Here is a 27,449-nt window from a genome sequence, read left to right on the forward strand (position 1 = left end):
AAATGGAAATCCACTTCTACCTAGGAGTTTCTTCTTATTTGGAAACACGGAAGGGGGGGGGGACGACAGAATACACAAGCCCACAATCTACAGCTCATAGCCAAACCATAGTTTGGGTACAACATCTGGATTGAGGCTGTATCGTTGATTATACAGTGGTACCTCGGTTTATGAACACAATTGGTTCCGGAAGTCTGTTCATAAACTGAAGCGTTCATAAACTGAAGCGAACTTTCCCATTGAAAGTAATGGAAAGTGGATTAATCCGTTCCAGACGGGTCCACGGAGTACTTAAACTGAAGCGTTCATAAACTGAAGCATGGGTGTAATTGGTTCCGGAAGTCTGTTCATAAACTGAAGCGTTCATAAACTGAAGCGAACTTTCCCATTGAAAGTAATGGAAAATGAATTAATCCGTTCCAGATGGGTCCGCGGTGTTCATAAACCGAAAATTCATAAACCGAGGTGTTCATAAACCAAGGTTCCACTGTATTGTACTGGGAGGAATAGGATACAATTTTAAAGTCCTCTGGTCTTGAGGTCTAGCATCTTTATAAATGTTCCTTCATACTCTCCTATCCTTCCAGCCTATCATGAGTTCCAAAATAAACAACTCGTGACCAAAATTCAACCCAAAGAAAAGTGCATCATAACCTCCCCAAACCACAGAGCATAAACTCACATTTCAACATACTACCGCTCCTTGAATTCCCTCCACCCATGCACTAGGAAAGAGTAGGAAAGTTTTAAAATGATCCCCCCTCCACACACAAACAAATGAAAGAAACTGATCTGTGGGCAACATTTACCGTAAGTGCCTCGGCCAGCCATTTTGTGAAACTGCTGCCACGTGAGAGGACCCTGCACCCCCCAAGAGCGAACGGTTCGTTTTTTCTGAATTGCATCCTGGAGGACAGGCTGAAGTGAGAGCAGCATGCGAAGGATGTCCTGAGAACATTGCATGCTCACGTCTCCAACTGAAACAACCAAAGTTAGTTCAAAGAGGTTGCAAAGTAGTGTCCTAGTCACGATCTATACATATCAACAACTCATTTCTAAGCTCCAGGTGTTGTACATTAAATGCATGAAGTTACCTGTGCTCAGAGAATACAACCCACATCACTGCTATGAAATTCTCTATATATTTTATTGTATACTGCTTTGGTTAGGTTAGTTTAAAATGAGGGATGTAAACTCTAAGCAGTTTTGGTTGATGAACACTGGGAAACTACAAGTTAAGGGCACAATTTTGTTTTTGAGGTGCATTCACTTATTCATCTCTAAAGGCATCTTAGTAAAAACACCATTTGCATTTAATTTTTTCAAAGAAAATGATTAACAGATTTAAAAATTTTCAACTGGTTGACAACTCTGCTTAAAAGCAGCATATGGCTTGTCACTGAAATACTCAATTTCAGTCTTCCAGAAACCAAGCAAAGCACATGCTGAGCTTAACTTTCAAAATATTTGGAATTTCCCCCTAAAGCTAAGGAGTATATGCTTGCTTCAGAGTGTTTCGTTACTCAACAGTTACCTGCACAGAAAGATACCTTGAAATATGCTATATAGCAAAGTAAATACATCCTATGCACACTAAACTTGCAAAGTAGGCAGGTAATATAGCAGAGCCATAGCCAGGTCAACTTGAAAGTAAGTCCCACCTAATTCATATTTTTATTTTGCACCTTTATATACCTCTTTTTTCCAATTACAAATCAATATGCTTCACATGAGTATAACTTAAAATATATGGATGGTTCAATTAGGTCTTGTTTGGGCATTTTATGCTTTTGTGTGATGTGTTTGTACAGACGCACACATAAATAGGTTCTGAAGGCATGTTCTGATGGATGGTTGATCTCTGAATGATAATCTTTTCTATCATCCTGGAAAAGTTATTCCTGCAGCCCAGGGGCAGATCTCTCCCTGCTCTAATTTAGAAAGTATTTCTCAAGTTTCCTTAAAAATCAGAGCATCCAGATTTCCCTCACATACACCATGAAGAGGCCCTAATTGATCACAACTGCAATACAACATACTGCCAAGCACTCATGTGTATGTTTTGCGGCCTACATCAAAGAGATACAGACATTTCTCAAGCAGCCAAACTTTGAGTCTTCCAGGGTAGGCATGGGGAACCTGTAGCTTCCAGATGCTGCTGGACTACACCTCCCATCAGTCCCAGCCAGCATGGCCAGTGGTCAGCTACAATGGGAACTGTAGTCCAGCAACTTCTGGAGACCCACAGGTTCTCCACCCCGTTCCAGAGAATAACAAATAATTAGCATTCCAGATATTTTAGGTATAATTAGTGCACCCAAGCAAGCTACCCATTCTTTGCAATTTATGGTAAATCAACTAAGTGATCACTTTCAAGTCCGCATTTTATATAGGGTGAGAAATTTGAAACACTATGGGGGGGGATGACTGCAAACACTTACCATTTTGTTTTGACCAATGGTGCAAGCAAGTACTCTTCACAAGTGCTTCGTCAACTTTCCCTCCCGACATGTTGTCCATAAACTGGCGCCCATGTTCCAACGCAAGGTAGCAGTCATTACAACAATCCCTTTCCTCAGCGCGTACCAGGTTGCTGACAGCTCCAGCTTTTGGCAAGGGATCGTGGTCCGCCGCTCCAAATGGCGAAAACAAGTTGGTGCACTGGTCTTGCAACAAGAGGATCAGCTCATCAGGCAGCCTGTCTGCCTCCTTCGATCCCCCGCCATGCTCAGCAGAGCCCGTGCGGAGGGCCTCAAAGCGCTTCTCCACATCTTTGCCACATTCCGAGGTGCGGCCTAGGATGTCCAACTCATCCTCTAGGAATAATCCAGAGTTGTTGCCAAACTTCCTGTTCATCACTGCGCTGAAGCCACAGGTACACCTGTACTGGGCTTCTTGTGTTGGATCTGGAATGTAAACTCCAACATCGGCACCTTTGATGTTTGTGTTGCAGACGCAGATGCAACAGCTGTCAAAGTTACAGTCTTTGAAGAGATTCATCACCGATTCAGAGAGGATGAGGTTTACATAAAGACTGTGGGCCTCAGGGATAGAAGGAACAGTGGGAGGCTCAACAGAATTTAGCGGTCTGCAGGTTGATGGTGTGGACGCTGGTGAATACAAGTCCGAATTCTCATACTTAACTGAGCCTTGAGCACTGGCTGGCCCACCAGCCCCACGGGGAGTCCTTGGAGTCCTTGGTGTCCGTGGAGTTGGGAAACGGGGGGTGGAAGGCGAAGGGAGAATGCCGGGCCCACTGTTACTGGGTGGGGCACTGCTGGGTGGCATTCCAAAGGGCGTATGTGTTTGTGGAGTGTAGGCAGGGCCATATTCTTGATCAATAGTGCTCCCATCACTAGGGAAAAAAGAGAAGTATTTTTATCCAAGGCTTTTAAGTAGTACATTCTCTAGAGTATTTTTTTTTTAAGGATCTGAGCAGACAAACAGTGGGAATCACTGCCAGTAATAGGACAAAACAGTCAAGATACAACGGCACATGGCAGCACGTTTAGAGAGGTAACATAGGACAACACACTTAAAAGAGGTTACATTACATCAGTTTTTTCTAACCTGGAGCCCTGCAGATGCTGCTGGACTCCAACTCCCACCAGCCCCTTCCAGAGCAACCAGCTGCCAGGGATGATGGGAGTTGCAGTACAAAACATCGCAAACAAGCACATACCCTTCTTTGATGAATGGCATTGCAGGCCCCGGAGGAAGCAATTCCAGCTTGCCAACAGTCCAACTTTGCCGGTAAACACACTCCTCTGGCAGCTTGAGGGGCTGGAGACACTGGCTTGGTAAAGTCTTCAATGGTGCAAACATGGAACACCCCACAAAAGCTTGGCTGTTCTCAGGCTTATAAACATAGGAATAATCCTAGAAGCAAAAAGAAAAAGCATAAATGAAGAGCTAACATAGTCGGAAAAAGAAAAGCCAGCTGCCCCTTTGGTTTGCTGCCTCTGGGATATGAATCAGGGGAGATGGCTTGAGTTCAAGTAGAATAATACATGGGCCAAATCTGGGCTTAGAAGCTCATTTTGAGTCTATACTGGATGTGTTTGCACATCACAACAGGGCACAGCTAATGGTTTAACCATGAACATGCAGATTGTTCCCACTTTGTTCCTCTCCCTAGCTAGCAGGAACAACAAACCACGATCCTTGGCTTAGCATTATATCCAGACTGTGGATTGGTTTTTCCTTTGCTCCAAACAAACCATGATCCGAAAGGTTTGATACAGGTATTGCAGATTCTTATCAGCTGGGGTTCAGAACAGAATTATCCTGGTTAGCTATTTAAAATTTACACTACAGCACTCTGTGAAGCAGGCATAAGGTACTGGTGGGGTTGCCCATTCAAACACCTATTAACTTATGAAGGAGTAACTAAAGCTACCTTCACACAACTGCAAGTTTAAAAAGTATTAAATCAACCAGGACCGCAACCAAATGAAGACAAACAACTGAGAAAAGTAGGCAGTGGAGAGGAAGACACAGAACTCGAAGGAGGAGACTGGCAGCAGATGATAAAAGGGGAGGGGGGAGAGAGAAAAACAAGTAAAGAAAACCCTGCAAAAACAACATACTGAGGCCTTCTTCTCTGCCTGGGGTCCCACTGAAACAATCAACTAAGTTTGACCAAGAGTCATGAGCTCTATAACCAAAATGGGCACGAATTGGGCTATTATTCTTTTATTTTTGTCTGTAATATAACCATGTAAAGCATGTTCTGTTTCTGGGGGGAGGGGGTTAATGTTTAAGTTTCCCCAATTTCACCTAAGCATTTGGCTCATGAACGAAAGAGGGACTATTCTGCTCCCAACCACAGGTGTAGGGATTATTATGTTGGGAAGGTTGGAGGGATTAGGGAGAGGGAGGCGGGAGTCTGAATGTTGAAGTTGATCACTTTTGAAATTCAGAGCATCTGTATTTTTTGCTGATGGAATATGGTAATAACACTGAAATTATCTATTGCCTGGTTGGTTGGTTTTTTTAACTAGCCTTTAGTGCAGGGGTTGTCAACCTGGTCCCTACTGCCCACTAGTGGGCGTTTCAAGATCCTAGGTGGGTGGTAGGGGGTTCTGCAACACAAATTGAATCCTTCCATCGAGCACTGGTGGGGGGTAAGGAAATTTTACCATCAAGAAAGATGCATTAATGGGCAGTAGGTATAAAAAGGTTGACTACCCCTGCTTTAGTGGCATTAGGTTAAAGCAGTAAAACCATAAAATCATCCAAAGTCATCCAAATACATTGATAATCCAAACACATACAATATATAAACTAGATAGCCACTAAATCAGGCGAATTTAGATTTAGCTTTAAAAATCTTGGCTAAGTACCCAGAAACAAACTTGGTAGTTTCAGGAGTATCATCCCTGGTATATGCTGCATAATTTTAAATTAACCTTATAACGCCACACTTAACTGCAATAACTTTGAATGTAAATGACCTGGGTACACCAATTAAATGAAGAAATGTACTTAAAACTTTACTTTCCTGATAGAAGATTTAACAACTAAGCTCAAAAAATGGTCAAAGTTAACATTCTCACTGGGTGGGGTGGGGAAATGAGACGCACCCCTTCTATAAGACATGGTATCCCTTTATCGACTTTAGAAGACACTTTATTTGGTTCCCTTTCTTGGAATGTCTAAAACTACAGATATCAATTACTATTTTTCTGTACAACTGCTAAGCCCTGTTTTCTTTGTATGGGTATGTTTTGTTACCTGAAATTAAGAATCTATTGAATAATAGCAATAACAGTAATAAAGACAACTTAACATACCTTTATTTCTGAGGGTTTGGGGCTACAGAATCCCTCATCTACTTCAATCCTGAACTGAACGCCAGCAGTAGCGCCATTTCCTTCTAAGACAGTCCCTCCAGGCGTGGTGTCCATACTGCCATACTCCTTATTGTTCATATTCATGGGAGAAAACCCCATAATGTGTTGCTCCAAGGATGGTGGTGTTGGGTACATTTTATGAAGATCTGCAGTGCCTGGTTTAGATTTAAAAGGATTTTGAGAGAGAGAAAGAGAGAGATGTTGGAATGCTCACACATCAAAGCTACTCTCATTTATCACAAGCTTATCATGTCTCTGAATGCTTGGCTGCAGCAGATTCCCAAACTACACCATTAGCATAAAAATGTACACTCCATTAATATTTCTATCACTAGTATTCTCTTTCCTTGTGCTCGAATCCCCAAACTGGGACTGTGAACCCTAGTGTGGGAAGTTCCCATGTGATTCATCCCACCTGTTTGGTGTAAGCTTGGCCCTTCAAAATATATTGCATGAAGTGGTCTCCCAAGTAGGTAGTTTACATACAAGGGTACAGAATTGGGGGGGGGGGAAATATCTGTGCAGCAGGAACAGAAGACCAATATATGCGAAAGATAGTTGTAGGTGCATCATAGGTAAAGATACAACCCAACATGTGTGTGACTCACTCTCAACAAGCAGCCAGTGGGGCCAAATGAGCATAGGAAGATGGGCAGTTATCAACCAATAACTGAAATGTGGTACTTGTTTTCTGGAGTGAGCTAGGCACACCCAGCTTCTATCAAGTTTGAATTCCACAACAGTAATTTTCTAGAGATTTTCAACATCCCAAGACAGCCAAACTGCTTCCCCAATGGCTTCTGAATGTTACTATTTTACAATTTTGTCACAGAATGCAAATTCCTATGTTACTGGTGCATGCTAACTGTAGAAGCAGCAGCAGCCACACAATAAAAAAATGTTAGTTTGTGACGTAGTACATTCAGACATGTCTATTTGAACTAGCTGGGGCTAAGAGTAGGACAGGGAGTGGGAAACCTTTTTTGGCCCAGCAGGCCAGATCTTTCTCTCTCCCTACCATGTGGACAGACTTGGACACACCTGCCTGTCAATAATCTGATAGCATAAAGTCATAAGGTAATTTGACTGGTGGATGGTCCTGCCCGGCTATCAAAGTTGGCCAGGGAGGCAGTGAGAGATGGTGACCTTTCTATAGGGGTCGAGTGAATGAGAGCAGATTCTCTGCAGAGAAATCTCCTGTGCACCTGAACCAAGCAGGATTAAACTCCCTGGGCATTTGCTAACATATCGGGAGTTCAATCCTGTTTTCTGAAGGGATCAACTGCACAAGCAACCAATCCAGCCACATCCCAAATATGACAACAGGTGTGGGTGGCTAGCCAGAAGTTCCCCCAAAGTGTGTGTGTTTGGGGGGCCATGGAAGGAGAGAAAAAAGAAAGCAGCTTACTTATGCATGACAAAGGGTCCAAGTTTCCTGCTTTTGACTCTTTGCAGTTGGATTTGTCATCTGCTCCATTCAGCATTCTTTTAGATCCAGGCTAGGGAGGGAAGAGGAATAAAAGAAACTGACTCCACAGATATCGCTGGGTAAAAATAAGGTCTTGCACAGCTTCATCAATAGCAATGACTTTGCAACTTTAAAAACCGTGCCATGTCATAGGTAAATTCAGAAACAGGCAGGAGTTTCAAAAGCAGCTTATATTAGATGTGTCCTGTGACTCAAAGCAGGCAGAAAGCTCACAATGCCTGCTAAAGCCCTTGGGTGTGCCTAAATTACCTCTTAGGATGCCAGCTATTTTAGTTCACTTTTCCAGAAAATGTATATGCGAAACAATTTAAAAACACACAGCACCAGACAATAACAATATTCACAAATTTTACAACCAAAAACCAAGTAAATAAACAGAATCTGCTCCAAATGATGCTGCAGGATAAAGATTATTTGCAGTTAAAAAAAAGGGAGATTTAAGTTAAAATTTCAACATAGCCACTGAAATTTGAGGAAATGTTGCACAGAGATTGCCAGCCACAAAAACAAAACAAAACAAAACATTACACTTATTAAGAAGGCTTTCCTATGCAACTCTGGGCCCCACATCATCCAGGCAATGGATCATCTAAGCAAGCTGTTTCCGTCAGCAGCCTCACTGACCTCACTTAGGAGGCTGATAAAGATGAAGTGTGAAGCAAGAGCCCATTTGCACAATGCATGTCTGTCATTCAGCAACTCTCGGCTGAGACTTATTATGCAAACTGCCTCCTTCAATCTATACTATTTGAGCAGTTCCCTTACTAAGGTACTGACTCTGCTTCAGCTGCTTTGCACATTCAAGTCAACAACCCAAAAACGCATACCTCACTTTACAGACAACAGTTATAGGGCAAGGCTGAAGATTATACAAACAGATCCAGTTCGATTGGAGAGTTATTGGAATGGCTCAGAAACTACAAGTATGAAAACTGGTTCAATTTTTTCTTGTTTTTAGTTCTACACTGCCTTCACTGTCATGTGGTGTCTTGGCACCCCACTACAATAAGAAGCTATGAAACATATCTTATCAAGCCACTTACTGTTAGCTCATCTTCATCAGAGTTGAAGAGATTGTCAAGGTCAGTGTAAGAGACAACCAGGTCATTTTCATGAAACAAACTAGTGGACGCTGTGCGATTGTGAGGGGGAATACGCTGGGCATCTATTGCTGAAAGGAGAGAGATCAAAGGCTCACCAATGGACTCTGTTCTAGCAGTTCTGATGTTATAGTTTGTTTACAGAACCTACTATTAAATAAACCAATGCATACCGTGTTTCTCATATTATAAGACACGTCTTATATTTATTTTTTCCTCAAAAAAACACACTATGGCTTATTTTCAAGGGATGGTACTTGTCGTTCTATCCAGTTTTTAAAATGAACAGCATGCGTTTCAAAAACAGCTAGGTTACCTTGTTTGACAGAGGGGCTAAAAAGTGACATCGCATCCTCTCCAACATTAGGTGTCCCATCTTCAGCCTGCAAACAACAAAAGGAGGCAGCAGGCCGCATGAGTATGTGACTATGCCACATGAGTTATTTAACATATAAAGCTGCCTTATACAGAGTCAGGCAACCAGACGCCTTCCAGATGTGCCAGTTGGGGCCAATGGGAATTGTTGTCCAAAACAGTTCAAAGGCACCAGGTTGGTGAAAGCTGATCTATTTCAACTGGCAGGAGCTCTTCAAGTAGAAGTCCAAGAGCCTTTCAGAAACAAGAGTATTAGTTGTCCCTTCTGACAGGCTCTGACTCTGACAGGCACTCGCTCTCGGGCAAAGTTCTTCCCCATCGCTTGCTACCAGATCCGCTATCCCCTATCACTGATCATAAACAGGTGACCGTGTGACATGGGGCAAGGCACTGAGACTGCTTTTTGAAAAACACAAGGACACACATGGATGCTTTAGTTGAGATTTCTGCAGTGCAAGGGTTGGACTAGATGACCCTCGAGGTACCTTCCAACTCTACAATTCTATTACTCTGCGATCTCTTTGGGGCCACAGAACTAGTTGCAAGGCTCTACATCCTCTTGGTTCATGTGCATGCCTCACTTACTGTTTCTGCATGTGCTCCTGGTCCCTCAATCCCTGTGTTGGGCTTCACCCAGACCTTTTCACTCACCTTGTGCTTTTTCCCAGCTTCTCGCTCACTGTTCTGCCTGTCCTTTTTATCAGGAAAAGGGAATTCTTCATCTCCATCAACAAATGCATACGGATCCATTTCAGGTTCCTGGTCAGCTACTATTGCTGCTAGATACTGGTTCTTGCTCTGGTACTGCTGCACCAATTCATCAGAGACTTTTAAAGGTTTTCTACATTGCACCATTAACCTGCACACAGGAAAAAGACCAGGTTACAATGAATAGAAACCATATGCCAAAACCCTTCCGGTGATTAAAACCTTTAATTGCTTCTCAAATTGTAACCCATCCTTCCTCCAATGTGCTCAAGACAGCATTTACTACCCTGGGAGAGGTGGGCTGGTCAGCACAATTCAACCAAAGCAAAGATCACCCAGTGAGTTTCATGGCTGTGCAGGGAGCCCAGCTGTCTGCTGTCCAAGTCTAACACATTTAAGCACCGTACCGGCTTACAAGTTCACCCCCAACACCTCCCATATAGTGGAATCCCCCCGCCCTGCCCCGCACACACAAAATTAAAAATTTCACTAGAGTCCCACAACTACTCTAGACAACAGTGGATTTCTTCTTCTTGAGTTTTTCATGTGAGTTATTATCAATCTGGTATTTTAAAAGTCTTTATGTCTGTTCCTAATTAGTATATGGCTTATGTCAGCTCTTCTTTCCCAGCACTTTACAATGAGGTCTTTAAAAAGGACAGCACTACTCACATCTCAGCTTTTGCTTATGTTTATCAATATCAAGCCCAGGGCTTGCCGATCAGAAGGTCGGCGGTTCGAATCCCCGCAATGGGGTGAGCTCCTGTTGCTCGGTCCCTGCTCCTGCCAACCTAGCAGTTCAAAAGCACGTCAAAGTGCAAGTAGATAAATAGGTACCACTACAGCGGGAAGGTAAACGGTGTTTCCGTGCACTGCTCTGGTTTGCCAGAAGCGGCTTAGTCATGCTGGCCACATGACCCGGAAGCTGTACGGCAGCTCCCTCGGCCAGTAAAGCGAGATGAGCACTGCAACCCCAGAATCGTCCGTGACTGGACCCAACGGTCAGGGGTCCCTTTACCTTTAACTGCCATACTGGTACAGTACAGGTTATTATTATTATTTTCTTACATGCCTTTCACCACAAGGTCCCTGGGTGAGTTTGAACAACATAAAAATACATTATTAAAATCAGTTAAAATTATATACAATCAGATAAATGAATGAAGAGCCTCTAGCTCACAAAAGCTTATGCCATAATTTTATTCTGGGCATTATTCCAGGCAGGAGTTCTTCTCTTAAAATTCATATTTTGCTAATGAATGAAGCAAAAACCACTTCTCTCATTGCCCAGAGTTCACATCATTCTCTGCAATGAAGGCCTTTTGTGCACAAAGACCAGAGAAACATGCTTCACTGGAACATACAGCAGTACAGTTGTAGATAATGGATGGTTTAGACTAGAGCAGGGGAGAGAGACTGTGGTATCCTGGGGGACCACTGACCAGCTTCTACTAGATCAGCTGGGACTCTCTGCAAAGTTTGCAGGAGTTAGGGAAACTTGATCTGATCTAGCAAGGCAGTTATGAAGATCAGATCTAGATTTATTAGCTTCAGTTACGGTAGTTGGCTGCATCAGGTGTCTTCAGATCATGCACTGGGACCATGCCTTAACTGTAATAGTCTCTATTCAATCTCCTCGGGGTTTAAAATGCACAGACAGGCCTCCATGTGTAGAAGAGACTCTCTGCTTCGGACTGTCATGCTCAAACTCATGGAGGGTTTCACTCTGTAGAGCTGAGGTTCCCAAACTGAGCTCAGTGGACCACCAAAGCTTCATTCAGGTGGTTCGAGACAAGCCCACATTAAATATTCATATTATTTTTAACTGTCTTTTTACTGCTGCTTTTATTTCTTATGTTTTATGTTTCTGTATTGCAATTTGAATTATATGGGATACAAATTGGAATGCAATAAAATACAATGTAACAAACAAAGGAAACAGTAAAAATACAAATAAAAAATACAGAGCATCTATCGCAGCACATTGCAATTGTTACAACCAATGGAAAAACAGTTAAGTGGCCTGTCAAGACCACCAGTGAATTTCAAGTGGTCAGAGGGAGTTTTGGAAAGCACTTGTGTAGTGATTCCATGGCAATGGGGCAGGTCTTGGTAGTACATCTTCACTACCTCTTGAGTGTTTTTTACATGTGAGGAGCTTGAGCAGCTGAATGGGGTTTCATAAAATTTAAACACAGCAAGTGAAGTCAACCCATCCTTGGGTTAAACATTTGCAATCTGAATAATGACTATCCATTTAGAAACACATTAGCAAACCTTTTTTTTAAAAGGCTCAAAGTTTTGCAGTCGCTTATAGCCAGTAAGACCACTGGAAGGCTATTCAGACAAAGAAGCTTCACATTGTAGTTCAGTTAAGCCATAACTGGCTAATGCAGGCATCTAGCAGGCTAATAATAATTTTAAAAAGCACTGCTGCTTTATGAAAGTACTTGCAAGACTCTTATAAGTAGTAGTCTCTGAATTGAAAGGCTGCCAGCAGTTTGAACTGGAACCCAAGGTCTATGGGTCAGCACCCAGGGGCCCCTGGCCAAATCTTCTCCTAAGAGCAAACCAGGTCCTTCCATTGCAGAGTGAGAGGCAAAGGAGGTGTGGAGGGAAACCCGGGTCAGTTGACCCAACCTCACCAGAACAGGAGGAGGATGGTTGAAGTATTGGCCCATCGCCTTCCCTGCCACCTCAAAGTGGCCCTCCAGAAAAGCAAACTGCTGAGCAAGAGCTTAAAAACAACCAGAGGATTCTCTGCAAACTAAACCTGTTTCTCATGGTGGTGGTAACCCTCTGTCTGGGCTGCCGTGTTTCCAGGCTGTAGGTGGGGGCCTCCATGAGTGAATGCTCCTCTTTACTCAGTCATGTAAGCCCCCACCTGCAGGCTTGCAATGCTACAGCAGACAAAGGTTTACCACTACTGTGAGAACTAGGCCACAGGAACGTTAAAAGAGATATTAAAAAACCTCAAGCCCAGGAAGTGAAAATAAGAACACACTTTTCGGTGCTTTACACATCCTCAAACTACTGTAGTAGATGAAAATATAATCAACCTGTTTCAAGCATGACCATTTGGAGCATGCTCTTCCCAGGCCTCAAGTAACTTGATAATAGCTTTGCACAGTGGATTTTCCAACCAACAGGAGCTTCAGCCTGCCCTCCCTGGCCACAGAGACACATTTGATCAAGTCCTGTAGTAGGTCTTTTCCTAAACCGCCTCTCAGGTGGGCAACAAACTGGCTGCAACTGAGCATTAAAGACAGCTGGCATTTCTATCTGGAAGCAGGTATATGAACACTGGAATTTGCAACAGTAAAAAAAATACTTAACGGGCTGCAGATAACACGACTTCACAGTGGAGAGGAGAAAAACCAATATCTAATTCAAACAAGCGGTACGTCAAAGGCCTGCTGGCTCAGAACCATCAGCTACCAGGAGGGAACAAAACTGATTTCCCAAGGCAGGGTGTTATACAACCTAGGTGAGGCAACAGACAAGGTCCTGTCATGTGTATTCCCACCAACTGTACTTCAGGGAGCAGTGAGACATGAAACATCTTCTGCCCAGACAGGAATATAGGATATACCAAAATCAGATCATTGGTCCATCTCTAGCTCAGCACTGCCTATATATATTGTTAGGCAGTGACTCTTCTAGGTCTCCAGCAGGTGCTTTTCCCAGTCCTACTTGGACACCAGACATCAAACCTCTTCCCCTGATCTGATGAGCTGTGTGGAAGGCTCATAAGGTAGGAGGCAATTCTTTCAATATCCTGATCCCAAGCCATTTCTTTTGCAGAGGTCAGGCCACAGAATGTACTCAAGAGGGAAAGAACAACAAAGTTCCTCGGAATACCATTTTTAAGGCACTATTCAGATTTATTTCTATTTTAAAAAACTATCTTGTCCAGAAGCAAAACAACTTTTTGGAAAGATAACAGCACAGGATACCTGCTGACAGCATTGTTTTGTTAAATTGGCACCTGCCTTCAAAATAAGCTTACAAACTAAACCAAAAGGAGATCGAAAAGGAAATGCATGTTTCCTTACCCTTGAACAAGAGCAAAAGAACAGCTGAATATTATTCAGAGCTTGAAAATGTTACCAAGCAGCTAACAGCTGATGCACAAAGGATGAGCGACAGTTGTAAGCAGCACGCTAAGCTTTTACAAAACTGTAGAGCTTATTGGTTTATGTGGGGCTTTTTGTTTTTATTACGTATTTTGTGTTATTTTATCTTGTATTTTTATGTTGGGTACTGCCCTGAGATCTACGGATTAAGGGAGGTATACAAATTTAATAAATAAAAATAAATAAATGAGAAGCTTACTCATTTTTCCTCTACTAATATGGAGGGGAAAGGAACTATTAAGTGTTGGTGGGCTGCTTCCAGCCTCAGGATAAAATCAATGAACATATTTTCAAACTCCTAGTTCGAGATTTAAGTGCCCACTTAAATCCAACAATTACAGGTGGGTTCTGCCTTTATTTTCATTAGCTCATTCAGAGGCAATCCAGCTTTGTGCCCCTTTCATCTCCCTCTATTTTCATGTCTCAACAGCAGCTGTACACATCTCCTATGATTGTCTTAGAATACTTCAGACACACAAGTTGCAAGTTCCTTATGCCAGGATTATTTCAGGAACATAACAGCTCTTTTGAGACTCAGCAGTAATCAAGGACAATTAAGTTCACTGTTGGTTAGCAAGGAGGATGAATTACAAAAAAAAGGTTCCTATGAAGCCTTTGCACAATGGAAATACAAAAAAGAAAAAAGAAATAAATGAATGATCCCCTTCTAGACATACAGGAACCAGAATATGACTCCTCAAAAAGCTCTCCCTACTGCCACTTAACCAGCACTCATAGGACGTTGGGCAGTGATGTTTAAAAGTATACAACTAAGATGTTTTAAGCACATACTTGAAAACTTCAAAAGCGTGGACAAACATGAGTTGGTAAGCACGTGTCTCATGCAGATAAACTCATTACTGTGCCAAGTTTCAGTAGGTAGCTATAGCCAATGTATTTTTAGGGATAAACCCAAGGTTTGCTGCCAGGTTATATGTGGCAAAGCCTAGCATTTGCTGAACTGAGCCACCCGAAAGGAGCACATGCTGCTCAGCACTTGCCATTTCCCCCTCCACTGCCCCCAAAACTGTGTGCCAAGACTCAGAGAGAGAAAAAGATGTAAACATTCACGCTCTGGCCCACTGGAAAAGACTATTTACCCTCATAGCAGCACCAGTTGTCATTTCAGTTGCCCCCACCAGAACCATATGCTACTGCACTGATAAGGGAAGCAGGAGGAACCCAGTGGCACAAAAATCACTCAACAGACAAGTGAGGACTTCTGAACTTCTGGGTGCCAGGTCACAACTCTGTAAGGGAGGCCCATGTTAAACAGAGACTTTGGGATTTATGAGAAAGCCTTTCTATAGCTCCACTGCCTCATTTAAGAATGTTTATAAAGAAGCAAGCACTCAGTAAGCAAACATGAGGTGAGAAGGGAGTCAAAAAGTGATAAGAGATAAGGGAAAGGGAAAGGTGCCATCTCTCCACAGGCCATAGACCTCTGGTTCCAACTGTGAAAGGTAAGAAGTGATGATGTTGTGCAACTGCCCTGTGAACAGGGACTAGAGGAGAGCCAAATAAAGATTCCAGAACAGCACAGAACCATCCCTCCTGCAACCCAACCCCATTCAAAAATGATTCCTCACACAAGACACTTTTTAAAAGCAGCTTTGAAAGTTAGTCTTTCAAAGCCAAGTCTTAAGACTGCACCCCCACCCCACCCCCTTCTTTTCCCACTCCCCTTTCCAGGTTCCATTTCTGTGATTAGTTTCTATTACAAGTCAATTAAAGAGCCATTTCTATCATTTCAAACTCAAGTTAGCTGCCCTGAGCTCATAGGATAGGACAAGATATAAATCTTACTGATACTTTGATATCAAAGAGAACACTCTCCAACAGATCCAACAGACATGGGGCAAGAGATAAGTGAGAAAGCTCAAAAAGAAGTTAACTTCAGTCATGTTCCCTTTAAAAATCAGAGGACATGATTTCCCTTTTCATTCCACAGATTCCAATGTATTGCAGAGTTAGTTACAAGCTTAGAAGCTGGGAAACCCACAAAGGGATTTTGCTTTTGACTGAAGTGAAAACAAAAATCTAGAATGGAAACTATGATAAATCATCTAGCTGAAACAGAGCTTTTTATTCATAACATATAAAAGAGATTCATCAGCCACAGAGAACAGGGGAAACAAAGGCAGACCAATTCAAATATTGTGTGGTTTTAAGTCCACAGTATAAGCTGCATTTTAAAACTGGTATTTCATTTATAAATAATAGCTCTTTTAGCAGGGAACACTGAGAGGTATTCAATTAAATGGTAGGTCCACTTTCAAGAATTTGACACACTCCTAGTTACATAGTCCTCTCTGAAGGAAATACAAAAGCTTTCAAATAGCATCAGTGGAGTTCTTGGACCAGGTTGGCTCTATAGCAGACATGGGCTATCACTCAGGTGGTTTTTTATAAAGAGAATAAAAATCTCCAAGCCAAGGAAAACTGCAAAAATTAGTTGAACATATAATTTAAGTCATCTACCCCAGTATTATCCTTTGACAAGCAGTAACTTCCATGGTCTCAAATTTCTTTCCCAGCAGAAGAAGAGGAGTTTGTATTTGATATCCTGCTTTATCACTACCCAAAGGAGTCTCAAAGCGGCTAACATTCTCCTTTCCCTTCCTCCCCCACAACACTCTGTGAGGTGAGTGGGGCTGAGAGACTTCAGAGAAGTGTGACTAGCCCAAGGTCACCCAGCAGCAGCATGTGGAGGAGCGGAGACGCGAACCCGGTTCCCCAGATTACGAGTCTACTGCTCTTAACCACTACACCACACTGGCTCTCACTTGTTACTTGACATCCTTTGAACTTGGAAATGCCAGGGAATAAAACCTATGAACTTCTGCATGCAAACTACATATTCCAGTCCCATGCTGTGCCCCCTCCCACCAAATTCAGATGGTACAATCATCCAATCCCTGTAGGATTTGAATACAGGACCTCTCATACTCTGAATGAGAATTTGAATTTTCTAGTACTCATACATATACACATACACGATTGATTGATTGATTGATTGATTGATTGATTGAATAATTCTGCATTTTGATCTGGACATCCACAATTAAAATGCCCACAGCAGAACCAGAAGTTCCACTCTTTCTGAACCATGATAATACAAAGGAAAACAAAATTATATTCTCATAAGAACTAAAAGGTTTTTGGATTAGATGCAAATTCTGCTTTTAGAAGTTAAAACATAAGGTATGCTTACTCTGTAGCTGAAGGTAAGTTGTCTGACCCTGCAAATCCCATAGGGTCATCCTTAAACTTTTCACTTGGGAGTTGTGGCGGCAAGAAATTCACATCCTTTTTCTTTGGAACCTTGTAATACTTCCACGTGGAATCTGCATCTTCTTCTTCCAAGTTCACTGCTGCACCAACATACATTGTGGGCTCTATAACTTCTGGGAATTGAGCTGGGAAAGTCTGAGACAAGCCCTCTATCCTGTCTTCCATTGTTTTTGAAGGAACTAAAGGATCTGGAGTTGGCATCTGATAGAAATGCTGGCTCTGGGGAGTGGAAGGAGTTTTGGTTGCCCCTTCATCAGCAACATCACACGGGTGAGGACTAAGGGGAGGTGGCTGGGGAGAATTTGCCATTTCAGTGCCGTGCATCTGAGGCGTCTTTGCTACATCATTAGTTCTGAGATTTGAAAACCTCACTTGGTTATCGGACGTGGTAATCACAAGCCTCTGATTGGCCGAGTCCGTCTCCATGGCAATGTCATCAGTGATGGAAACACGATGATGAAATGGGGTCAAAGGACGTTTCTGGGGCTTATCTCCTTTCTCTTGCTTCTCATTTGCCTTGTGCTTTGGAGCTGCTTGCTGTTGCTGGCCCACAGGAGGCACTGGCCCCTGCTGAATTGCAAGTCTTGGCTTGAGACTTTTGTACCTAAAGAGGGGCAGGAGAGAGAATTGGGGTGGGAATCATCTGTATTGTTAACTGCCAGTAGCATGTCACATTTCAGCAACCATTACACAAAAGTGAATTCAGCTAAATATGTTGATATGCAGACGTAACACTTGTCCATGATTACTATACTGCTTTGTGGTTTAGCTCAGTGAGTTAAACCTTACCCTTGGAGCTTATGAACATGGAGACACCAACTAGTAGCAGAAAGCATGAAGAGGCGGCAAAACTTCCTTAACCACAGTTTTCTCAGTGCACACATGATGCTTACCCACAGTTAGCGGAAGTCATTGTTTGCAAACCCACTTCCAACTGTGGCTTCCCATCCTGATTTCCATCAGTCCTTAACTGTGGTTTAGGCATTCAGATGCAATGCTTAATAATGGTTAAGCATTATGTTGCCACAGGGGAACACATTCCTCCTACAACTATTGGCAAATGTATGTGCCTTAATGAAGCATTTACAACCAAGTAAAAAGAGAGGACAGAGAAGGAGGCAGGATAACATATCAAGACGCTGCTGCTGTTCCACCTAGACCAGGCATAGGCAAACTTGGCTCTCTTGATGTTTTGGGACTACAATTGCCATCATCCCTGACCACTGGTCCTGTTAGCTAGGGATGATGGGAGTTGTAGTCCCAAAACATCTGGAGGGCCACGTTTGCCTATGCCTGACCTAGACTGTCCCCTGGCCCACCTATTACCAACTGCCCTCAGGGAAAGTACCGAAAGAAGGAAAGACAAGCAGGCAGAGAAAACACCAGATACCTATGCTTGCTCTAGCTGGGCTGGATTTCCTTTCTTTTAAGCATGGCTTTTAATGTATCCATTGCATTTTATCTAAGGACTTGTCATCAAAAAGCAGGCTACAAATCCATTAAACAGTAGTCTTGAACTCTTTTAGACCCAGGACCCACCTTTAATCCAAATCTGCATTTGGAGAAAAATTTATTTCTATCTTTTTACCATGTATTTGTATGGTGGTTGTGCTGTTGTGCCTCATCCTAGTTCAAAACCCTGTTAGTGGATCCCAGCTCATCAGTTAAAGACCAATGCACTAAATAAAATAAAGTTCCAACGAGCCTATACACCCAGTCTGTTAGCTTACGTATTGACCAACATGTTACGTTACCTTCTTACTGTTTTTTAATTTTTATAAAATGGATCCTGAAAGATTCCTGCATAGTTTTACATACTACAACTAAATGTTCTGCAAACTTTACCTTGAGCAACTGCAATTTGTCCTCTGTGTGGCTTCAACAAACTCCCAAAATGACATTTTGTCAACTGTCTCATCTTCACATACGCCATTTGATGTAGCAGAATACTTCCTCCTGCATTGCATTTGGGAGACAAATTCTTCTTTTAAGTAAACTGATGAAAATTGTAGAGAAAACATGAATCTGTGGTGGATCATATAATTACCGAATCTATACACTTTCCTGGTTCACCTGTGGCTAGAAAGAATCATATTTGGACAAGCTGGATTTTTCTCTCTTTGAAGCTGATGTTGTACCACAAATGACTAACAGGTATGTGTTTTGCCAGGCAGTAAAATACCTTGCAAGTTAGTACTTTTTGTGGACTTACGATGTGTGTGTGTGTGTGTGTGTGTGTGTGTGTGTGTATACACAGATGAAAACTTTCAGGTAAATGCAGATAACATTTAACATATCGATCCAATGTAGTACTGTATTTAAACTGCTACAATTGAGAGGGCCATTTCTATATATTGTTTCAGTTTTTAATGTTGACACTAACTAATTAGGAAAAAGTGTGACTATGAGAGGGACTTCATATCTATAAAATTATGATTCACGTGAAGTTTCCGTCCCTCTCATATAAGTCTCACACAATGTCAACAAATGAGGTTGACTGGCAGCTGGTTCAGGATTTACAAAAAGAAAGAAAAAAGAAGCAGTTTTTCACACTACGCATAACGAACTTAAGAAATTCAGTACCACAAGATGTGTGGCAATACCCACAACTTTGTGCAATATTAGATTAGCACAAAGGGGGTAGTCCTATCAGCAACCGTTAGCCCACGACAGCTAAATGGAGTCTCCCACATTGAAAGGCAATCTGCTTCTGACTTCTAGATAAGGAAGGGCAACCACTACCATAAGACCTTCCTTGTGTGTACCCCAAAGCATCTGGGTGGCCAATGCTGGAAACCGAAATGCTGGTCCAAATTCCAGTAAGGGAATGGCTGAATGCAGCTTAACTGCACCAGCCAGAACTAGGAATCTCAACAGAGAAATGGCTCCTTCCACAGGTCGCCACACCATGTGTGCAGGTTTGCTGCTGCTCCAGATACAAAGAAAACAGCCTTCATTACAGGCCATTATCTTCCTCCCTCCTTCTCCCAAGAGCCTGCCAGTTCTCATTAAATAGTGATTTATCTGCCCACTAAATACACCCTGTTATCTGCTTGGTATTTGATGTGGACTTTTGTATACTGTTTTGTCTTTGCTTGTTGCTCAAGCTTTAATAAAAATAGCTTTAAAGAATAAAATAAAATAAAAACCTAAATACACCACCTGTTCTAGCTTTCCTATTGCTCCCACTTGCTGCCTAGTCTTCCCAATCTAACTCCCAAGCTAGGACACAGAGTCCAATTCCAGCAGACTAATCTGGCAGCATGGAGGGAAAAAAGCAAGGAAGTATTCTTTCTTAGTGCCTTGATCAAATATTATTCCTAAAAATGCTGGAATAAATTAATTTATCCAGAGTGCGCCTGCTATTTGGAGAAGGAAATTGAGGAGATAGGCTGGGCAAAGATAGATTCAGGGTAAAAGATTAGTTGCCTGGACAGGGAGTTTCCAAACATGTTGCAGCCCAGGGCTAAGTAGTTTCTTACTAGTGAGTAGCAAGTTGACACACTTTCTTCCTGGATAGATGGGTAAAGGAAGTGTAGGTTAGGGAACATACATTAGTTCCTCTGGGATGGGAGGTGGCACTTTCTTGGGTCATAGCCAAGGGAGAGATGGGAAGGGAGAGAAAGCTGGCCAATACAGCAATCGATAAAAGTGTTTTACACATCCCCATCCATCTCCTTTACATGCCTCTGATGTCTTCAGACTTGGGTGAGCAACAAATTAAAAACACTAAAATGTACCAAGCAATTAAGGAACATGTGCAGCTTTGGTTGAACTCATTTGAAAGCAACTGTGTTCCACACCTAAGTACAGATTTTACAATTGTCTCCATATCACACATGCACACAAAAACCTCATACATACTTGGTCAGCGCTCTGTTCATATTGCATTCTTGCCAGACTCTGTCAACCACTTGATTGGCCAGCTTCCGAGGGATTTTGCCCCCATGGTGACTAATGCTTTCGGAGCTGAATATGTCAGAAATAGTAGGGAGCTTCACCCACTTCTGGGCTGAACGAGTATCAACTGAAGAGAAAGACAGAAGGCAACACAAGTTAACTAGACTGTAAGACTTTATCCATCCTATCTGCTTAAACAACCCCCCCCCCAAAAAAACACCCAGTTTTTCTTGCAGGGACAAAAAATCAGAGCACAAAAGCAGAGGCAGCCACAGCATCTGTAGGCACCAAATAGTTAAAGCAACAACATTGTCTTCCTTTGAATTACTACTCTGGGACATAACGGATAAAAAGGCACTCAAAGTGTCACATTGAATTAGGCTTTGTCTGTTTCTCATATACCAATTACAGAGCATTACACAAATTATGGTCAAGTTATTTGTTTGTTTGTATACCACTATTTCATTCATCCCCTTCATGGATCACTGCCTTGTCATGGCAAAGGGGCTTGAATAACTCCAAGAAGCTATGAGCTATGCTGTGCAGGGCCACCCAAGATGGACAGGTCATAGCCTGTAGTAGGAACTGGCAAACCACTCCAGTATTTTGCCAAGAAAACTCAATGGGCATAAAAAAGGAGAAGCTTTGAGAAGAAAGTGAGAGAAGAAAGTTGAGAAGAAAGTGAGGCATGCTCTGGTTCATGGGGTCACGAAGAGTCGAACACGACTAAGACAACAACAACAGTAACTAACAACAACAGTTTCATCCATCTCTCTCTCTTTCTCAGCGTTTTATGGCAATGAAAACATAAAATCATGCAATATAGTTAAAACTAGAAAAAAATACTTAAGATACTGAACAAACACAGGTTTCAAAGTATGAAACCAAAGTGAAAAGCAGTGCTATTACAAGGATCGTGGCAATGGTGGTGTTCATGGAACTTTCTGGATCTTGAGAAGTTGTAGAATTTGGTTAATGAGCAATGTTTAAAAAAAAGATGTTAGCCCTTGTGGTTGTGAGGGGATACCAAGTGTGTGCAATTGCCTTTACAGGGCTCTAGCATACAAAGAAAAGTTGCTGGATCCTCCATCACTGACTATTCCCCCCCCTCCAATACTGTTTCTCCCCTCATTAAATCCTTGCTTAGTATTTACTCACCAAGCCTGGAAGAAAACACTACCAACCAAGTGATAGCTGAGGTTACTCCCTATTGTGGGAACATGGAACAACACAGTTATGAAAGGACAAAAGTAAGAGACGGTAACTTGGTTCTATCCAGTTTTGAAGCATGCACACCCACCGTGGATGGTCAAACCTACAGATACTTGTGCTCAGAAGTCTGTAGTTTTTATGATGACAGATTGCATGGAGTGCAATCTCATCTATCTCTCCTGCACATTCCTGCTTCTACTCTCCAATTTACCATGTAAAACCTCATCAAAGCACTAGGGACTGAGATGGACAGCAGCATGCACTCAGAAAGTATACTTTGGAATTCATTGTCTAAGGCAGGGGTAGGCAACCTAAGGCCTGGGGGCCGGATACGGCCCAATCGCCTTCTAAATCTGGCCTGTGGACAGTCCGGGAATCAGCATGTTTTAACATGAGTAGAATGTGTCCTTTTATTTAAAATGCACCTCTGGGTTATTTGCGTGGCACAGGAATTCATTCTCCCCCCCCCCAAAAAAAATATAGTCTGGCCCCCCACATGGTCTGAGGGATGGTGGACCGGCCCACGGCTGAAAAAGGTTGCTGACCCCTGGTCTAAGGGTTTGAAAGCACATGAGGCCACCACCTTGCTCAAGATGAGCAGACCTGGGTCTGTTCAGTGCCTTGGGAATCACATCAACTCCCCCTTTGGTTCCATGATAGAAGAAAGGCAGGATATAAATGTCAAAAAAATTATCATGGCATTAACCATTACTTTATGTCAGGGGTCAGCAATTTTTTTCAGCAGGGGGCCGCTCCACTGTCCCTCAGACCTTGTGGGGGGCCGGACTATATTTTGAAGGGGGGGAAATGAATGAATTCTTATGCCCCACAAATAACCCATTCATTTTAAATGAAAGCACACATTCTACTCATGTAAAAGCACACTGATTCCCAGACCATCTGTGGGCCAGATTTAGAAGGCGATTGGGCTGGATCCGGCCCCCGGGCCTTAGCTTGCCTACCCATGCTTTATGTCATGCTGATGAGAGGCCATTTGGGCAGGGAGAACATGTCAAAAGAGTACCTCCGCTTTGTAGATTTTAAGTATGACAAAGCTGATGGATGGGTTACAGGTAGGTAGCCATGTTGGTCTGATGTAGTCGAAACAAACAAACAAACAAAATTCCTTCCAGTAGCACCTTAGAGATCAACTAAGTTTGTCATAGGTATGAGCTTTCGTGTGCATGCACACTTCTTCAGATACCATATGATGGATGGGGAAGGAGTTTTACTATACCTGTTTGAACCTCTTCTGGGGATGTAGGTGGAGTCAGAGTGACCGAGGACATGGCGGGATCTCTTGTGGAAGCAGGCACTTGATGGACACCCAAGCAGTTGCTTGACCCAGCAGTGCTAGGAACAGGAATGTCTGTCTGAGGAACTAAAACAAAGCATGCTGGGTAGACCATCCGTACACCAGCTAAAAATAAATAAACAGAAAAAGTTTATTACACAGTCCAACCCAGGCACAAAGTATATCACTATCCAGTGTAACACAAACTGCTTTTTAAGCCTTGCTTGAAACAAACAAAAAAAAAAATCTGACAGGCAGACTATTTGAATTCTCCACCCTCATTTTATCCTCACATGTGAGAGAGGTTGGGTTGAATGGCCACAATTGGATCAGCCTCAACTAACGAGTTTCCCGGCAGAGAAAAGGTCTTCCCACTACACAAGTGGTTTACATTATGACTGATCCTCTCATCAAGGAAACCCAGAAGTAGCTTCTCTGAAAGGCAGCTGCAGGAGAGAGTCTGGAGTATATTCTTGGTTCATGCAGAGCGAAAGAAGGGCCAAACAAGCCTGGAGAGTGAACTAACTGCACTTGGAACATGACCCAGAATTTTTGGAAATGTGCAGTTTTTTATATCACATATGGGGGCTCCTTAGCAAAGTTTGAAAGCCACCACACTCCACTACACTAAGCAGTATCAATTTCAGCAACTGCTTATTAATAATAACATATGATGCAGTAAGTAACTGTTTACAAGAGGGTCAACATTCCTTAAGGGGCAAATCTGTCAGGGAGTGTTAGCAGTGGATGTGGCCAGAGCCAAGAATGGGAAGGAACATCCCATTTTCTCCCCCTGCCCCCACCTCTGCAACTACCTTCATTTTCTGCCACCTCCTTGTCTCCCTCCTCACCCCAAAGGCTTCAACAGGCAGACTTGGGAGTAGGAGTGGAAGGAGAGGGGAGAACAGATTGCTCTTGGCCAGTATCTGAACCAAGAGCCTGCAGAAGGCTTTTGAAATTAGGTTGAGAGCCTCATGAAAATTAGGTTGGGGGGGGGCAAGTGACCCACCCCTGGTTTACAAGAAGCTGCAGGAAAACTGTTTAATAATATAACCTGAAAATTGCCAACATCCCCCCTTTCACAGACATCCCAATGAATGACTCAGAAAATTACTAGCATCTCCACTAAGCCCTGTAACACATGGCTTACGGTTCTCTTCAACTATGAAATCTGAAACTATTTCCGCTGTTGCATATAAATCCTTGATGGCCCCAATCATTTTGCCCATGCCTCAATTATTCTTCTGCCCAGTGCTGGGCTAAAAGCATGTTACTTGTCAGTGATGCAATATAATTTATCTACCTTTTCTTTTTCTCCACTAAAAGCAGTAAGACTCCTTGTCATCTTTCTCATAAATCCTACTCTAGTTTGGCTTATAATAGTGCCACTCTTCTCAGTGAAAATGCTTTAAATTTCAATCCATCCTACCGCCATTCTTCTTTTTTTAAAAAGTTAAATAACGACATACGCTTCATTGTGACATAATTCCTCTGACACTCTTAAAGCAAATCAAATTCTCAATTGTTTTCACTCTAGGTGGGTAGTTTTGTAAATTTTGGTAACTAACCTTAATGCTAAAAGAAGCACAATTTCTTATGACTGCTTACATTTCCCTTTCCTTCTAAGAACCTCAAGATAGTATACAGTGGTGCCTCGCTAGACGAATGCCCTGTAAGACGAATTTTTCGCTTAATGGAGAGATTTTTCGAGCAGAGGTTGCCTCGCTAGACTAATTCGTTTTGTGAAAAAATTGTCTAGGGAATCGCGGTTTTGTCTAGTGAATCTAGCGAGGCACTACTGTACATGGTTCTCATCCATCATTTTATCCTTGTAATGTCATTGTGGTTTATCAGGCCAAGAGATATAGTGACCAGCACAATGGGTGACTGCTATGCAAGAGGACTTGGGTAGCCAATGTATTATAGCCTTATAGGTCTCCCAACTCCCACCAGCCCCATGGCCAATGGTCAGAGATTATAGAAACTTTGGCGGGCACCAAATATATAGGGGTGTGGGTGTATGAATGACACACCTACCTTCCTCTAAGCCTTCCTTCTCCTTTGCATTACCAACCACAAACTGTTTCCTTTGTTTTAAAATGTTCCATGATCAGATCTGTTTGACATCTTGTGCCCCCACTACATTCCATGCTCCTGGTGTTTGTTGTTTTTACACTTTCTTTCCCTCCATTTGCTCTAGTTTACCTTGGCAGCCCTGTTTAGGGAGGCTTTTAATGTTTAATAAATTATTGTTTTTTATTTTTCTGTTGGAAGCCACCCAGAGTGGCTGGGGAAACCCAGCCAGATGGGTGGAGTATAAATAATAATAATAATAATAATAATAATAATAATAATAATAATAATATATTATTTATTATTATTATTATTATTATTATTTACTATGTAATAACTTGCTCATAGTTTTAGTGTTCAGTTTTTCAGCAAAGCTTTTGAATCCTTTTAACCTCACGATTATCTCAAACAAACTATACTAGTTCCCATTTGAAGAAAAACTAGTGGGATACCAGAACTATGACAATTATTTATTAGACATTACTGTTGTGCTAGCTCTTGCTTAGAAGGAAGAAACAGAAGTCACCAATTTTAACTTTAGCAGCAATACCTTTTTTAAAACAGGCAATTAACAGCTCCTAAATTGGTGCTCTTCTGTCCCATTCCTGATAAGGATAGCTCAACAGCAATATTTTTACTAACACTGCAACACTTATATAATCATTTAGTTGATTTAAAGACATAGTCTGATTAAAATAATGTTTTTTTAAACAAGGCAACAGCCCAAATTATTTACATTTCCAACCCCAAGTGTCTGTTCCAATTTACACAAAGGTGACCAATAAGAATTTTTTTGGGAGGGAAATTGTTACTACTAAATCCACACTACATATGAACTAAGTAAGTTTTCGCAAGTGAAGACCATCTTGACTGTCTGGTGACATGTCATTTCATCAGAGAGTGGAGAGCTGCATTAGGCACTTGAAAAATAGTAATTAAATAAAATTTCAGTTGTTGGAGGCAGGTGGGGAACTTGTGGCCCTCCAGGTGTTGCTGGACTAGACTACTCATCACCAATGGCCATGCTGGCTGAGGCTGATGGGAGCTGGGAATCCAACGTATCTGGAGGGCTACAGTCCCTCCCACCACTGGTTCAGGGATTTAAAAAGCTTTCGTACCAACAAGGACTTCAACAGCAGCGAGAGAGTCATCCTCCCAATCCATTTCTTCTTGCTTTTCCTCCAATCCCTCCTTCAGGTTGGATGTGATAGGATAGAACTGTTTCCATTCCCCAATCAGTTTTTTCGTAGCTGAATCAGACAACTTGAACGACTGTCCAGTGAGTGTACCATTTAATCCAAAGGGACTTAGAATAACTACAAATACAAAGAACAAGGACATTCGTCATTCACCAGCCCCACCCCAAAAAGATCTGCAATGTATACCCAAAGGCTTTTGGTGTGTCAAGGAGCTAAGCTTCCATGTGCAGTAAATTTGCAAGGGAAGTTAAATCTTTTCAAGGATTCCACTACAAAATCTATTTTGTTGTATGGCTTGCTAAAGGCTGGATACCATCACTGCCCCCATGAAGGGCTGCAAGTCTCTTATTTGAGATCAGTTTCAGTGGCTAAAGTTAAGCAGCTATTAGAGGCTTTAGGGTGAACATTCCAGTTCAGAATATTTACAAGAATCATTACCAAAGCCTGCAAGGCAGGGCAGAATAAAAAATAGCCAATGTAATTAGTCAATAGCATGGGATGCCATGGATAGCTCCAATCCACCCTCGCTGATTTAATCCAAGGGCAATTCAAGGACACATTCCAGTCAGGCAAAAACACTCAAAAAGGCTATGAAGCAGGACTAGTAGGGGTGTGGCCTTGAGCAAATTCCAGGGGCCAGATTCACCCACACACCTGGGTCTGAGGTTCCACGGCAATTTTCTATGCTCATATGCTCATTTTTCTTTGGGACTCTCCAACTAAGGCTAAAAGCTGAATATTGCTTAGTATTACGGGAAGTTCCACTATCTTTCCTTTTTATTTTTTCTAAAAATGTTTACATAACACTATTAAT

At 42.3% G+C, this 27,449-nt stretch overlaps 1 protein-coding gene across 1 annotated transcript in view; it reads right to left on the reverse strand.

Moving 5' to 3' along the window:
- MED13 (mediator complex subunit 13) overlaps positions 1–27,449 on the reverse strand; it is a 100,050-nt gene that overhangs the window by 15,635 nt on the left and 56,966 nt on the right. The window contains exons 5-17 of the mRNA XM_035139697.3: positions 26,555–26,752; positions 23,307–23,489; positions 20,822–20,984; positions 18,803–18,913; positions 16,878–17,561; positions 9,471–9,678; positions 8,761–8,827; positions 8,388–8,515; positions 7,264–7,354; positions 5,796–6,010; positions 3,683–3,879; positions 2,442–3,355; positions 810–977 (exon numbers count right to left, since the gene is read on the reverse strand). Coding sequence (XP_034995588.1) covers positions 810–977; positions 2,442–3,355; positions 3,683–3,879; positions 5,796–6,010; positions 7,264–7,354; positions 8,388–8,515; positions 8,761–8,827; positions 9,471–9,678; positions 16,878–17,561; positions 18,803–18,913; positions 20,822–20,984; positions 23,307–23,489; positions 26,555–26,752 — 3,327 coding nt within the window. The remainder of the gene's footprint in view (positions 1–809; positions 978–2,441; positions 3,356–3,682; positions 3,880–5,795; positions 6,011–7,263; positions 7,355–8,387; positions 8,516–8,760; positions 8,828–9,470; positions 9,679–16,877; positions 17,562–18,802; positions 18,914–20,821; positions 20,985–23,306; positions 23,490–26,554; positions 26,753–27,449) is intronic.

The sequence above is a fragment of the Zootoca vivipara genome, chromosome 14 (assembly GCF_965207765.1).
Source record: "Zootoca vivipara chromosome 14, rZooViv2.hap1.1, whole genome shotgun sequence".
In the NCBI taxonomy this organism is placed as follows: Eukaryota; Metazoa; Chordata; class Lepidosauria; order Squamata; family Lacertidae; genus Zootoca; species Zootoca vivipara.